The sequence below is a fragment of the Mesocricetus auratus genome, unplaced genomic scaffold (genome assembly GCF_017639785.1).
Source record: "Mesocricetus auratus isolate SY011 unplaced genomic scaffold, BCM_Maur_2.0 Super-Scaffold_100021, whole genome shotgun sequence".
Lineage (NCBI taxonomy): Eukaryota > Metazoa > Chordata > Mammalia > Rodentia > Cricetidae > Mesocricetus > Mesocricetus auratus.
Window position 1 is genome coordinate 31,528,897 of NW_024429202.1, and position 12,695 is coordinate 31,541,591.

The 12,695-nt window shown below is 47.3% G+C and overlaps 1 protein-coding gene across 4 annotated transcripts in view; it reads left to right on the top strand.

Moving 5' to 3' along the window:
• Npas2 (neuronal PAS domain protein 2) overlaps nucleotides 1–12,695 on the top strand; it is a 174,552-nt gene that overhangs the window by 114,673 nt on the left and 47,184 nt on the right. For all 4 annotated transcript variants that reach the window (XM_040729340.1, XM_040729338.1, XM_040729337.1 and 1 more), the window contains exons 6-7: nucleotides 6,295–6,415; nucleotides 7,392–7,505. In XM_040729340.1, coding sequence (XP_040585274.1) covers nucleotides 6,295–6,415; nucleotides 7,392–7,505 — 235 coding nt within the window. The remainder of the gene's footprint in view (nucleotides 1–6,294; nucleotides 6,416–7,391; nucleotides 7,506–12,695) is intronic.

Here is a 12,695-nt window from a genome sequence, read left to right on the forward strand (position 1 = left end):
CGTTGCAAGATGCTCTTCAAACTTATAACAGGGTGGTGTCCTGATGAGCCTATCAGCAAGCTGTGATCATCGTTAAGTCAGAAATGCATGACATGGACCTGGATCTGTGCCTTGGCTTAGCATCCCAGGACATGCTGCAGCTTCCCATCGTGATTGTGAAGCTGACTTGGGCAATAGCTCCCTGCCACTGCCCAGCATCGCCACAGAGGAGTAGACCACAAATTTCTAGTCAAGGAAAAGATCCAAACTCAAATATAAATGTAATTTCTACAGAATGTGAGTCAACTTGGGACCACGGGCAAGTCAGACAATTGCAAGCCAGGGTCTGTCTATCCTACCTCCTACCACCCGCTCTCACAGTCTCAGTGCCCTCCTGGTACACTGACTCCTCCAACCAGGACTCTGCACCCTGGGTCTGCATCCTCTTTTCAACCTCCTCTTCCATAGCTACCTGTCCTCCTTGCTTCTACCCTCTGGCAGCCGTGTGTGTGTGTGTGTGTGTGTGTGTGTGTGTGTGTGTGTGTGTGTGTGTGTGTGTGTGTGTGTGTGTGTGTGTGTGTGTGTGTGTGTGTGTGTGTGTGTGTGGTGTGTGTGTGGTGTGTGTGTGTTGTGTGTGTGTGTGTGTGTGTGTGTGTGTGTGTGTGTGTGTGTGTGTGTGTGTGTGTGTGTACTGACTTCTGCCTGGAGTTCCTTTCCACTCTGACCATCTCCCAAACTCCATCCTACTCTTGGATCCCACCCAAGGAGTCCTCGTTCCAAGGTTGTTCCCTTGTAGACCTCCTAGCACATCATTTGAAATTAGCATCCATATTCGGGGCTCTCGGGCACTTTTTACAATCTTCTCTCATGGGGCTGGTTATCCAGCTGGTCCACATGACATGCTGGGGATCAGGGCCATAGCACTGAACCTGCTCTGGGGTTCCCATGGATACAAGGAAAGCAGGGGACCAGTCTGCAGGTGTATAAGCAAGAAAACATCACTGCAGTTGCATGTATATACATTCCCTGAGGGTTTGCTCAGCGTACCTGGCATTTATGGAGTGTTTGCTGTGTACTGTTTGTTCAGCAGTGTGGGCTAATTTAATCCTTAATTTCATCTCATTTAATCCCTACCCTTCTTCTTTCTTGCATTTGAAGAAAGTGTGGTTCATGAGGCAGGCAGCGCCAATGTTTAAACCCTCTCTGGGACTCTTGGGGGCTTTGCTGTGACATGGAGTCATGCTGATGACCTAGCAGAGGGGCTATTCTCACAGGCCCATTAACTAGCAGCAACAATATGACATAACAGCATGTCGGGGGAGGGATGGGGGTAAGCAGTTAGGGAGAGCATGTCCAGGAAGGAAGCTGCAAGCTCATTAGGAGGATGTGACTTCGAAACTCAGCAGCTCACTGAACACAAAGAAAGGTGTGGGATGGCTCAGCCGGGTGAAGGCCCAAGAAACCTGATAGATGGGAGAAAGGCAGACTGGGAAAGTAGGAGGCGCCGCAAACAGTGGGCAGGTAAAGGGCACGGAACTTAAAAAATGTGGTGACTTGAGTCTCTGTTCTTAGGACAGGGGGAATCCAGGGACAGTGGTAAGCAGGTGATGACCTGATATGATCTAGGGCCCCTTCTGGCTGCTAAGGAGGTCGAATCGCACAAGGACAAGCATTGGGGTGAGAAGCCCATTTTGTCCATGGCATTGCCCAGGTAAGAGATAAACGTGATCCAGATAGGTAGACACCACAGAAGCAGAGGAAATGGAGCGGAGAAAATTACAGGGAATGCCTCCAAGCAGCCCAAGGATACTACCCTGCTTATTTGTTTTGTTGTTGTTTGTTTTGACAACGTGACACAAGCTAGAGTGATCTGGAAAGAAATTGAGAAATACCTCCATTAAACTGGCCTGTAGGCAAATGTGCAGGGACATTTTCCTGATTAAGGGTTTATGTAAGAGGGCTCAGTGCGTTTGTGGGGGGGGGGATACCTGGTCAGGTGGTCAGGAGTCATATAAGAAAGGTGGCTAGCTGGGTGGTGGTGGCCCACGCTTTTAATTCTAGCACTCGGGAGGCAGAGGCAGGTAGGTCTCTTTGAGTTCAAGATCAGCCTGGTCTCCAAAATGAGTTCCAGGACAGCCAAAGATATTACACAGAGAAACCATGTCTTGAAAAACAATGAAATGAGAGCAGGGCAAGCAAGCCCTAGGAAGCAAGCCGGTAAGCAGCATCCCTGGCCTCTGCTTCAGCCGCTGCCTCAGGTTCCTGCCTTGACTTCCTACCCTGACTTCCCGCAGAAATGTACTGCTACCTGCAAGTATAAGGCGAAATAAACCCTGCCCTGTTTTAGTTCCCATCCTGACATCCTTCAACGATGAACAGTGATGTGGATGTGTAAGCCAAATAAACCCAGCTTGCTTTTTGGCCGTGGTGTTTCATTATAGCAATAGAAACCCTAACTAAGACAGGTTGCCGCCAGCACAGTGGCGCCATGATTTGGGGAGGCTTGCAGAAGAACTTTGAAACTTTGAACTAGGAAAGTGTTAAGATCTCAGTGGGATGTTTTGTAGGAGCCTGTGAGATAAAAATGTCAAGAACAGTGCAAAAGACAGAGGCCTGGCTTGTGAAGTTCCAGAGGGAAGTTTAAAGACCCTATCAGGGCCATTTGAGTCATTTTGAGTTGAGATTCTGCCATTCTGGTCAGAATGGTCAGCCATGACTAACAAGAGGCTGGCTACATTGAAGTGAAACCTTTGCGTTACTGAGACAACTGTTGATGCTGATTAGCTGGAGCTAAGAATATGGTAGCGGTTAAGAAGAGACCAGCATCACTGAGGTGAACTCTTCTGGGAAGTGTTTTCCCCAGAGTCAGCACACTGAAGTTGTGTTCCAGAGGTGTCCGAGGTTGTACCTTGTGCTGGCAGCCGAACTTGGTAGTCACCTGGGGGGGGGGGGGTACTGGTTTTGAAGGCATGAAAGGGTCACGGAGAGAAGTTGCGGCTTGGCACCTTGAGAGGTCAGGAGAGGCCATTGGTTGAAGGTGCAGCCTCAGTGGAAGTTGAAGGCCCAGGCTGAAGGAGTCATGCACAGAAGTTGAGACTCAGCGCCATGAAGAGAGCCTACGACAGGTTATTGGTGAAAGGCTATTGGCCCAGTTGCAGCAGAAGACCCCAGCAGTTTTGGAGATGCCAGGACCATGGAATGACCACCAAGAACAAGAGCAGCAGGGTGGTGGAGCCAGCTGGAGCCTAGAAGACGAGCTATGTGTGCTGCAGAGGGCGGAGCCGAAGGAGTGACCCAAGCCCCTGGGAGGAGCCCAGAAGATTGTGAGTGGGTCCCAGACGCTGGAAGCTCCTTTATTTACACCATTAGGAGTTTCGCTTTGTTTGTTCAGGTTGTGACTGTGCTCTCCTCCTTCCCTCTTAAAAAGCAGAGAAGTCCACAGTTGACTCTAACTTAAAGAGAGAAAGACGAGAGGGAGATTTGGGCTTTACCAAGAACTGGGGTTTTAAAAGACTACATTTTTAAAGAGTCAAGTTTTCAAGTGTTTGAATTTGTAAGGCTGTGGGACTTTTTCAACTTTGGAAAACGTTTTATGTTGTAATGTCTTTATTAATGTATGATCTTGGGGGTGACCAGGAAAAAGAAAGGTTGTGGCTTAGCAGTGCTGCGTTTATGTGTCGAGTGGACAAGAGGTCAACAACGCTGCCTGGATTTATGTCAACTTGACACAAACTGTAGTCATCCTAGAGGAGGAAACCTCCACTGAGAGAATACCTCCATAAGATCAGGTCATGGGCCAGCCTGTAGAACAATTTTTTAATTAGTCATTGATGGGGGAGAGCCTATCCCATTGTGGGCGGTGCCACCCCTGGGCTGACGGTTCTGCGTTCTATAAGAAAACGGGCTGGGCAAACATCAGCTCCTGCCTCCAGGTTCCCACCCTGTTTGAGTTCCTGTCCTGACTTCCTTCAGTGATGAACAGTGATGTGGAAGTGTGAGGCAAATAAACCCTTTCCTCCCCAACTGGCTTTTCATCACAATGTTTCATCGAAGCAGTAGAAACCCTAGCTAAGCTGGGCTAAGATGGTGCCCTGCCTTTTATCCCAGCTCTTAGGAGGCACTGACAGGTGGATCTCCGAGTACCAGGCCAGCCTGGTAAAAAAGTGAGTTCCAGGACAGCCAGGAAGATACAGAGAAACCCTGTCTTGAAAAAAGAAAGAGAGAGAGAGAGAGAGGGGAGAGAGAGAGAGAGAGAGAGAGAGAGAGAGAGAGAGAGAGAGAGAGAGAGAGAGAGAGAGAGAGAGAGAGAGAGAGAGAGAGAGAGAGAGAGAGAGAGAGAGAATCCCTGGCTAAGACGTTCCCCAAATTGCTTTTGGTGGTGGTGTTTTATCACAGTAACAAAAACTGTGAAGTAGATACTGTCTGGGTGTGGAGATGGAGGTGTAAGGAGACAAGGATAACCTGAATGCCTCCAATGTGGGTGATGCACCAAGTGACCTGGTGACCAATTAGCGATAGCATTTGTAGAGATGGGAATCGTGGATACATAGAGGACAGTGTGGGATTACGATGATACGGATATACCTATGAATCTATGGTCCTGGGAAATCTGGTGGTTGATGGAAGGTTGGGCCCGTGTACTTGAAAGCGTGTGGAGATTCAAGTTTGGGGGTCTATACAGATGTGTTAAAACTGCAGGAAGGGGTGTGTTTTTCTGAGGGGAAATGGGGCATAGGGGAAGCCATTCGGGTCTCCTCTCTTCACTGAGAGCTCCTGGTATCTGGTCAAACCGTTGTACCTCACTTACATTGGCCACCTCCCAAGAGTTCAGCATCTGGGTTGGCTGGTACCTTCTGTCAGAGATCAAGACTGCAGCCACTTATGTTCATTTTACTGACACTTCTGTGGGACACAGTTGTACCTAGGCTGTGTGTAGTATTCGTTTTGTATTTCTAATTCCTATTGTCTGGGAACTCAGGGGAACAAAATGAAACTCCATCAGTTAGGGGCCTATGAGAAATAAATAGCAGCTTTTTGCTGGGGTAAAGGTCCAGGGAACTCCATGTTCCCTTTATGGCTGTTTAAATGATGACTGGCCTCTCCCCAGGGCTCCTTATCACCCTCACTGTCTCCACCCAGAAGGCAGGAGGATTGGCAAATAGGGCTTTCCAGGGCAGGAGAGGATTTGGTTCTTTGTACATGTGTCAGACTTGACACTTGGTTTTTCCCTAAGTCCACAGAGAGTAGCACTTATGCCTGAGGGCCAGGGCAGAATCCTCCTGGCCAACAGACCAAACCATCTGCAGGTTAGAAATACTTAAAACTGTGCCCGCCCTGACCGTACACAGACCCCTTTTCCATGTCATTAGTCTCTAAATGATAGAACTCTGTGTAGGGCATTCACCTTGCCTCAGGCACTGTTAGAGATGATCTGAGCCCAGGATCTGTGAAAATACTGCACCATGGATTCCGTAGGAGATAATCTCCTGGGGGGGCTGGGGAGCATCTGAAAAGACACTAATGTTTTTATTCTTTGACAATTTCATACATAATGTATTGTGGTCACTTTTACCTCTCATTACCCCCTCTCTCATCTCCCCCCACTCCCCTTGGGTGCTTTCTTCTAACCTATATGCCTCCCTTTCTACTCTCAGGACTTTTTGTTTTGTTTTGGCGTAACCCAGTGAGTTTAAGCAGGGCTGCCTATGTGAGCATGGGTAGGTGTGTTTTTGACAGGATCACAGGAACTGATGACATCCCCTTCCCCAGAAGCCATTAATTGCCAGTACATTGCTCAGGACCACCCCCACCCCCAGGCCCTCCGCAGTCTGTGGTGTAATGGTGATGGGGGCAGCCTTCTTGTACAGGTCCTGGGAAGATAAGCACAGCTGTTGTGAGTTCTTGAGTGTGACAGCCATGTCATGCCCAGAAGACAGCTTCCCCGTCCTCTGGCTCTACATTCCTTCCACCCTCACTTCCGCAATATCACCTGAGCTACAGAGAGAGTCACGTATAGATATCCCTGAAACTCTTATATTTTTTAATCTACATGTTTGCAGCTGGCTAAGCCCAGGGCCTCATGCATGCTGAGCAAGCGCTCTCTCTCTCACTGAGCCAGCGCCCCAACCCCTCTAAAACCTTTCACATTGTAATTCCCCGGTCCAGAGGACGGGTCCAAGGAGAGTCTTCACTGACCATGTGTCCCTCAGTTTCCATCTCCAGATCAGTCTGAGCTCTCAAGAGCTCTCAGGCTCTGCCTTCTGTGAAGTTCACTCGGTCGAGCCGTGTGCCTTTTCTCTTTATTTTCTCTTGCAGTCGGATGTCATGGATCAGAACTTGTTAAATTTCCTTCCAGAACAAGAGCACTCTGAAGTTTATAAAATGCTCTCCTCCCATGCGCTTGTGACGGATTCCCCCTCCCCAGAATTCCTAAAATGTAAGTTCGCCTTCCCGATCTACAGACTGGGATGTAGCTCTAGCTTGAGAAAGGAGGTCAGAATGAGTTAAGAAGGGAGGACTAATTTTAAGAGTAATTTTCCTCGTGACTCAGAACATTTCCAAGATCCTTTGAGGTATATTTTAAGTCGAAGCTAAAACTGGAACTTGCAGCATGTAAGACATTTTAGCTTTTATGTGGAAAAGTTGAAAGTACGGCTTCAGAATAATAACATGTTTTGCATGTACGACAAGAGATGCCTTTTTACGTGAGGGTAATAAATAGGGCAAAATCCACTGAGCAGTCTGCTGATTGTAGGGAACACTAGCAGGTAAAGTTTCTGTGATAGAAAAATAATCAACTGCTAGTGGAATAATTAGGTCGGAAATCCATGCTCTGTCCTCCTGTGGCTGTCATCTGGTTATTTATATACATGTGCAATTTTATGGAAGTTTGAGATTTATATCAAAATATTTGGCAACCCAGATAGAAGGCGGACCTCGGTGGCTGCTAACCACGCGCCACTTAACGAAGCATACGCAATTGCAGGCGGTAGCAAAGATGCTTGCGCTTGCTCAAGCCCCAGTCCATTTCCATGCATAATTGGTCCCGTCGTACATCTGATTTTCCTTCAAAGCAAAGCAAAAAAGATTAAATTAAAGAGAGTGGCTCTATACGAGCAGCTTTATTTTAGTATGCCATGTGAAAACAACCAGAACTAATCGATGCCGACATAACCAACCACAGACATCTGTGTGCAAATTGACTAATTGGGTCCAAGTATAGAATGTGGAATATGTATGAGCTACAGAGAGAAAGGCCTGTAGCTTCAAGGGTTAGAAGCCAGATCCGACAGTCCGTTATAAGGATAACACCACACAGGCTATGTGTAGAGTAAATCATAAAGGCACGACTTGTTTAGTCTAGAGTCTGTAACAGTCCTCTTCCTTTCTTTCTTTTCCTTTTAACGACCCAGCTGACAACGATTTAGAGTTTTATTGCCACCTTCTCAGAGGCAGCTTGAACCCAAAGGAATTTCCAACTTATGAATACATAAAATTTGTAGGAAATTTTCGCTCTTACAACAATGGTAAGCTTTAATTGTCCTGTCCTTTCAATGGTTTCTTTTATCACGCAAAACAATCACACGAGGTCCTAAGAATTACTTCATGTCTGCATTTGGATTTTCCTGTGCCCAGGAACAGGCATTCGCTCCTCTGTGTGTATGTGTGTGTGTGTGTGTGTGTGTGTGTGTGTCTGTGTGTCTGTGTGTCTGTGGGTGTGTGTGTTGGTCAGTGTTCTCTCCCATTCAAGAACATACATACACACCAGTTTGTGCTGGTGTGTGCATGCACCCTGAATTGTTTGAGATGTGTTTATTTGTTTTCAGCCTGGCGGGATAGTTCTGTGCAATGAGAAATAGTTTACACTTGATAAAGAACAGTCTCTGCCTACGTACTCCACCAACAGGCCTGAGTTGTGGCACCCAGATCTGTCCTCTTCCTGCATGTTTGTCTCTCCCGTACAGTCCCGCTGTGAGCCCAAGGTCTGGTTCACGGGTCTTCACTCTCTAACAGTAAGGGACTGTTTTGCCATGAACCAGGGGTCTACATTGGATCAGTTAACCTCTAGCTGCAGAGACATGAGCTCTAAACTAGACTTGACCCCTCATTTTGACTTGGTGCCCACGCAAAATGGGAATGCAGGGTCTAATGCCAGAAATTGCAAAAGCAGGTCCCACTCTGGGCAGAGCACAGAAAGGCCTGCTTCTCAAGTTGCTGTGGGCCTCAACACAGAAGGACAGAAGGGATAATATTAGAAAAGCTAACATTTCATAAAAATACGAAGAGAACAGGGGAGACGACGTTGATGGGGGAGTGGGGGGAGAGTGAAACTAGAGGAAAACAGAGTAGGATGCTGAGCTGCAGAGCTGAGGAGGAGGACTTGTAGGAGGCACAGGGAGCACATGAGAACAGCTCTAACTTCTGCTGCTTCAGTTACGGCTGTTTGACTCGGGGACCCACTTGGGGCTGTTACCCCAGCCAAATGAGTCCCAGGTTCCAGTGGAACAAGCCAACGTCATGGCACCACATTCTAATGCTGAGGCTAACCAGGAGTTTTTCCTTCCACCCCAAACGATCCTTGGCTGCATGGTATTTGAATAAACACACATGCTTCATTTAAAAGGCTTCAAGGATATACTAAGTAGAGGAAACTTGCCAGAGTGATTTTCAGGTCCTTGCCCAGGGATTTTTGCCTGGATGGTGGCCTCCGTGGCTGGCTTGGCCCTTCAGAGGACCAATCAATCCATCCAGGGATCCATGTGACTATGATGTTAAGTGGTGGGGTGCATTCATTCTCCTAGGTGGGCCCCTAAGTCTAAATGAAGCCAGGGCCTGACCATGTCTGATCTGGCTGATCAGAAAAGCTTGAGCAAGCTTCACGAGACAACATTAAGGAGCCATCACACAGAAGTAACTGGTAGTTTGCAGGCTGCCTGACTGAAGAAGTTGACACCCAGTAGAAAATCCAGCATCATGCCAACACCAGAGCAGTGATTCTTTGGATGAGGCATCTTGTCAAAATGAAAAATTTTAGCCCTGGTTCAAAATGCTAGTTCAGGGGACCCAAGGCCAAGGGCCATGCAATTGGAAAGGCCTGAGAGGGATTTTGGCTCCATGCTTCCTGGACTTCATGAGTTCATTACTGTAACAGTCCCTAGAGACTAATAGCACTCCTTTCCAATCAGCGTTATCATTGAATATACGTGGTTGTTTAGAATAGGCTTAAAATGTGTATGCTGATATGTTCAAGCCTAAACTGAACTACTGTATGATCCAGTCACTTTTTAGTCCATACCCAAAAGAAGTGACAGGAGGTGCTTGAAGAGGTATTGGGTAAACTGTGTTAATAGTAGCATTAATGGCATTGCCAAAAGGAAGAAGCAATCCAGAAGGGAAATCTTGGTGCACGCTGCCATATAGGAGAGCTTTGAAACGTACAATAAACCTGTCGTCAAAGGACAAACATTGTAGGATTCCACACACATGAGATACCTGGTATCATTACATCCATAGGGATAAAGTAAAGGGTGTCTGCCGGGGGCTGGGGGAGGGACTAGTGGGGAGTTGCTGAGTGGGTATACAGTTTCCATTTTCTAAGGTAGCGTTCTAGAGACGGATGGTGGTGGAAGTGTGCAGATATGCTTGACACAGCTTAATTGTGTATTTAAATACAGTGTGGGTCTGGAATACAGCTCAGTGGCATGTTCAGTCCCCAGCACCACAAAGAAAAGAGCTAGGCATTAAATTTGACACTATGGTGCTCTATCGTGATGTCTGAAACCCGTGTGTCTGTTGGCTGTAGTGGCAACTGCTACCGTGGAAGAATATCCCAGGTGGCCAAACGCACTGACTGAGAGCCATGGGATGCTGCTCCCTCGGGGCCCTGTTGCCAACAGTGCACATGGTCAGTTCTAAGGATAACCTGTGGTTGGCTGTACCCCACGAATTTACATTTCTCTCACTCAGGAACCTTCCAGTGGCGCTTTAAATCATCGTGTCATACATCACACCTTAGAAGGCTTCAAGGAAACAGGCACGCTCCCTTCTGAATACCTGAGTAGTGCTTTTATTTTTATTTTTTGAGTAGCAAGGATTTATTTTCACTTCAAGCCGAGACAGTGTTTGTTTGCTTGAAAGAATGTGTGGAAATTAAGTGTGACTTTTTTTTTAACTGTTGCTGCTATAAACATGCAGCGTCAAAATCAGGAATGTTGAAGCCAAGAACATAGTCTCCCTCTAGAACCTCTTGTGTCAGCTGAAGTTAGAAAGGCTTGATTGGGATCCCTACAAGAAACCCAACAGACCTTCAGTTCACTAGAAAGCAAGTCTGTGTTGACAACAGTAGATCGAGTGCTTGTCTAGAATGCACAAGGCACTGGGCTGGAATCCGGCTCCATATCAGTCAGGCTTGGTGAGGTACTCATCTAATTTCCACACTAGGGAGGTGGAGACAAGAGGAGCTTCAGGGGTTCAAGGCTATCCTTGGGCCAGGCAAACAGAACAGCTAAAATACATAACAAAACAGGAAGAAATAACCTACAGGAGATTTGAAAGTTCTGTGAATGTTAGTTGAAAACAGCACTTGTTACTACCAATACGGTTTGCCCAATCACTTAAAGCCTGGCTCAACTTTTCAGAGAATTAAGGAGGACTTCCTAACAATGCCGTATCTGCCAAGGAAATTCTATGAAACTGCAGTCTTCCTATCTTGATCAGCAAGTCTGGCAACTGTGTATGGTTCAAGTTACTATACTTCAGAAGCCGGCAAAAGAAGGTGGAAATTAAAATGGAAGTGAAGATGTAGCTAAAAAGGCATGTGAGTTTAATTAAAACGCTAAAGTAATGACTGGACTAACTGATGTGGCCAAGGAATATTCTCAACTACACTAAATAAAAAAGACTAGAACACACACACACACACACAAGGCTTGACTGGGACAAGAGTCCCCAAGTGTGAATGGAGACCTTGACATGAATGCAGAAGACCTGAGGTGAAATGGGTAGGCTGGCTATAGTTGGACGAGAGACATAAATTCGAATGCCCCTTTCCACCGCAGTAGGGTGCCTAGGGATAGCCATAATGCTTTAGTCATTTCAAACTCTAGAAGAAATTACCTCAGTGTTCATTACCAAAAGGAAGTGATCAATGTTTGAGGAGGTACCAGTGCTTACACTTATTTGAACGTGCACAGCATACATGAAACATCACCTGGTTCCTCCTTAGTATGTACAATCGTCGAGTGTCAGCTTAAAAATTCAGGGCTACATACGTGCTCAGCCTTAATGCATGGGAGAGGGGCTTGGCCCTGCCCCAACCTATTGTGTCAGACTTTGCTGACTCTTCTTGGGAGCCCTTACTCATGAGGAGGAGTGGACTGGGGGTGGGCTGGGGAGGAGGCGATGGGGCATGGGAGGAGGGGTGGGAGGGAGAACTATGGTTGAAATGTAAAATGAAATTTAAAAGAATAAATAAATTACTTAAAAAAGGGCTAGTGTACAGTTTGCAGAGAGGGAGGAGTGATAAGCAAAGGGATCAAGACCAGGCTGGTGAAACCCATAGAGACAGCTGACCTGAACAAGAGGAGCTCATGGACCCCAGACTGATGACTGAGAGGCCACTGTGGGACAGATCTAGGACTCCTGAACATGGGTGTCAGTGAGGAGACCTCAAAAATCTATGGGGCCTTGGATTATAGATCAGTATTTATCCCTGGTGTACAAATGGACTTTGGGAGCCCATTCCACATGGAGGGATGTTCTCTCAGCCTGGACATATGACGGAGGGCCTAGGCCCTGCCTGGGATGATATGACAGACTTTGGAGATTCCCCATGGAGGGCCTTATCCTCCCTGGAGAAAGAAGGGGGATGGGGTGAGGGTTGGGGGAGTTTGGGAGAGTGGGGGAGGAGGGGAGCGAGAGGGAGCTGGGATTGACATGTGAAGCAAGCTTGTTTCTAATTTAAAAAAAAAAAGCTAGTGTAGAGCATGTGATGGAGCACTCCAGTGGCATGCCCTGAGCCCTGGGTTCCATCTAAGCAGGCGCAGGGCAGGGAGAGGATGACACTGAACCAGTAAGAGCTTTTGGAGGCCTTCACAGTAGGACATGGGGATCCCATCTGCTTTTTGTTGACTACGGATAACACTTTGGGTTTCTTCCAACTTCCTGATTTTGCCAAGAGGGTAGGGTGGAAGGGAGGAAGGGAGGATGGGAGGAGGAAGCACGGAAGGGGGAGGGGTACCTTTGTCCCCACTGGTGAGACTCTTGTGGGAGTTTGGGGACCTGTCCGTTCACCTCTGTCTACCATCCCAGGGTTTTTGGGCAATATAAACAGCAGCAGTTGCCCAAAGACTTGAGCAAAATGGAACTTTCCCTCTCCTTAATATTGTATATTTGTTGGTCACTCCTTAGGAGATGATCATTGGCCCCCGGTGTTCTAGGAAGAAGGTATCAAACACAGGACTTCTTTATCCTAGATGTTTTTAATATGTGAAGAAATGCGTGTTGGGAAATGGGGCAAGAAATGAGTCCTTTTAGAAGCGTTCACTTGAGGACAGTTTTCTAAGATGCCTGCTGGCAAAAGCTCCTGAAGAATACAGACTGAGCTAGGCGACCACAAGTCCCGTCCTTTCCCAGGAATCCTGGCTGGTGCAGAGCACGGGGTGGCCACTGATCGCAGGAGGTCCGCCTTCTTCTGCTCTGTGTGTTGACCATTTCCG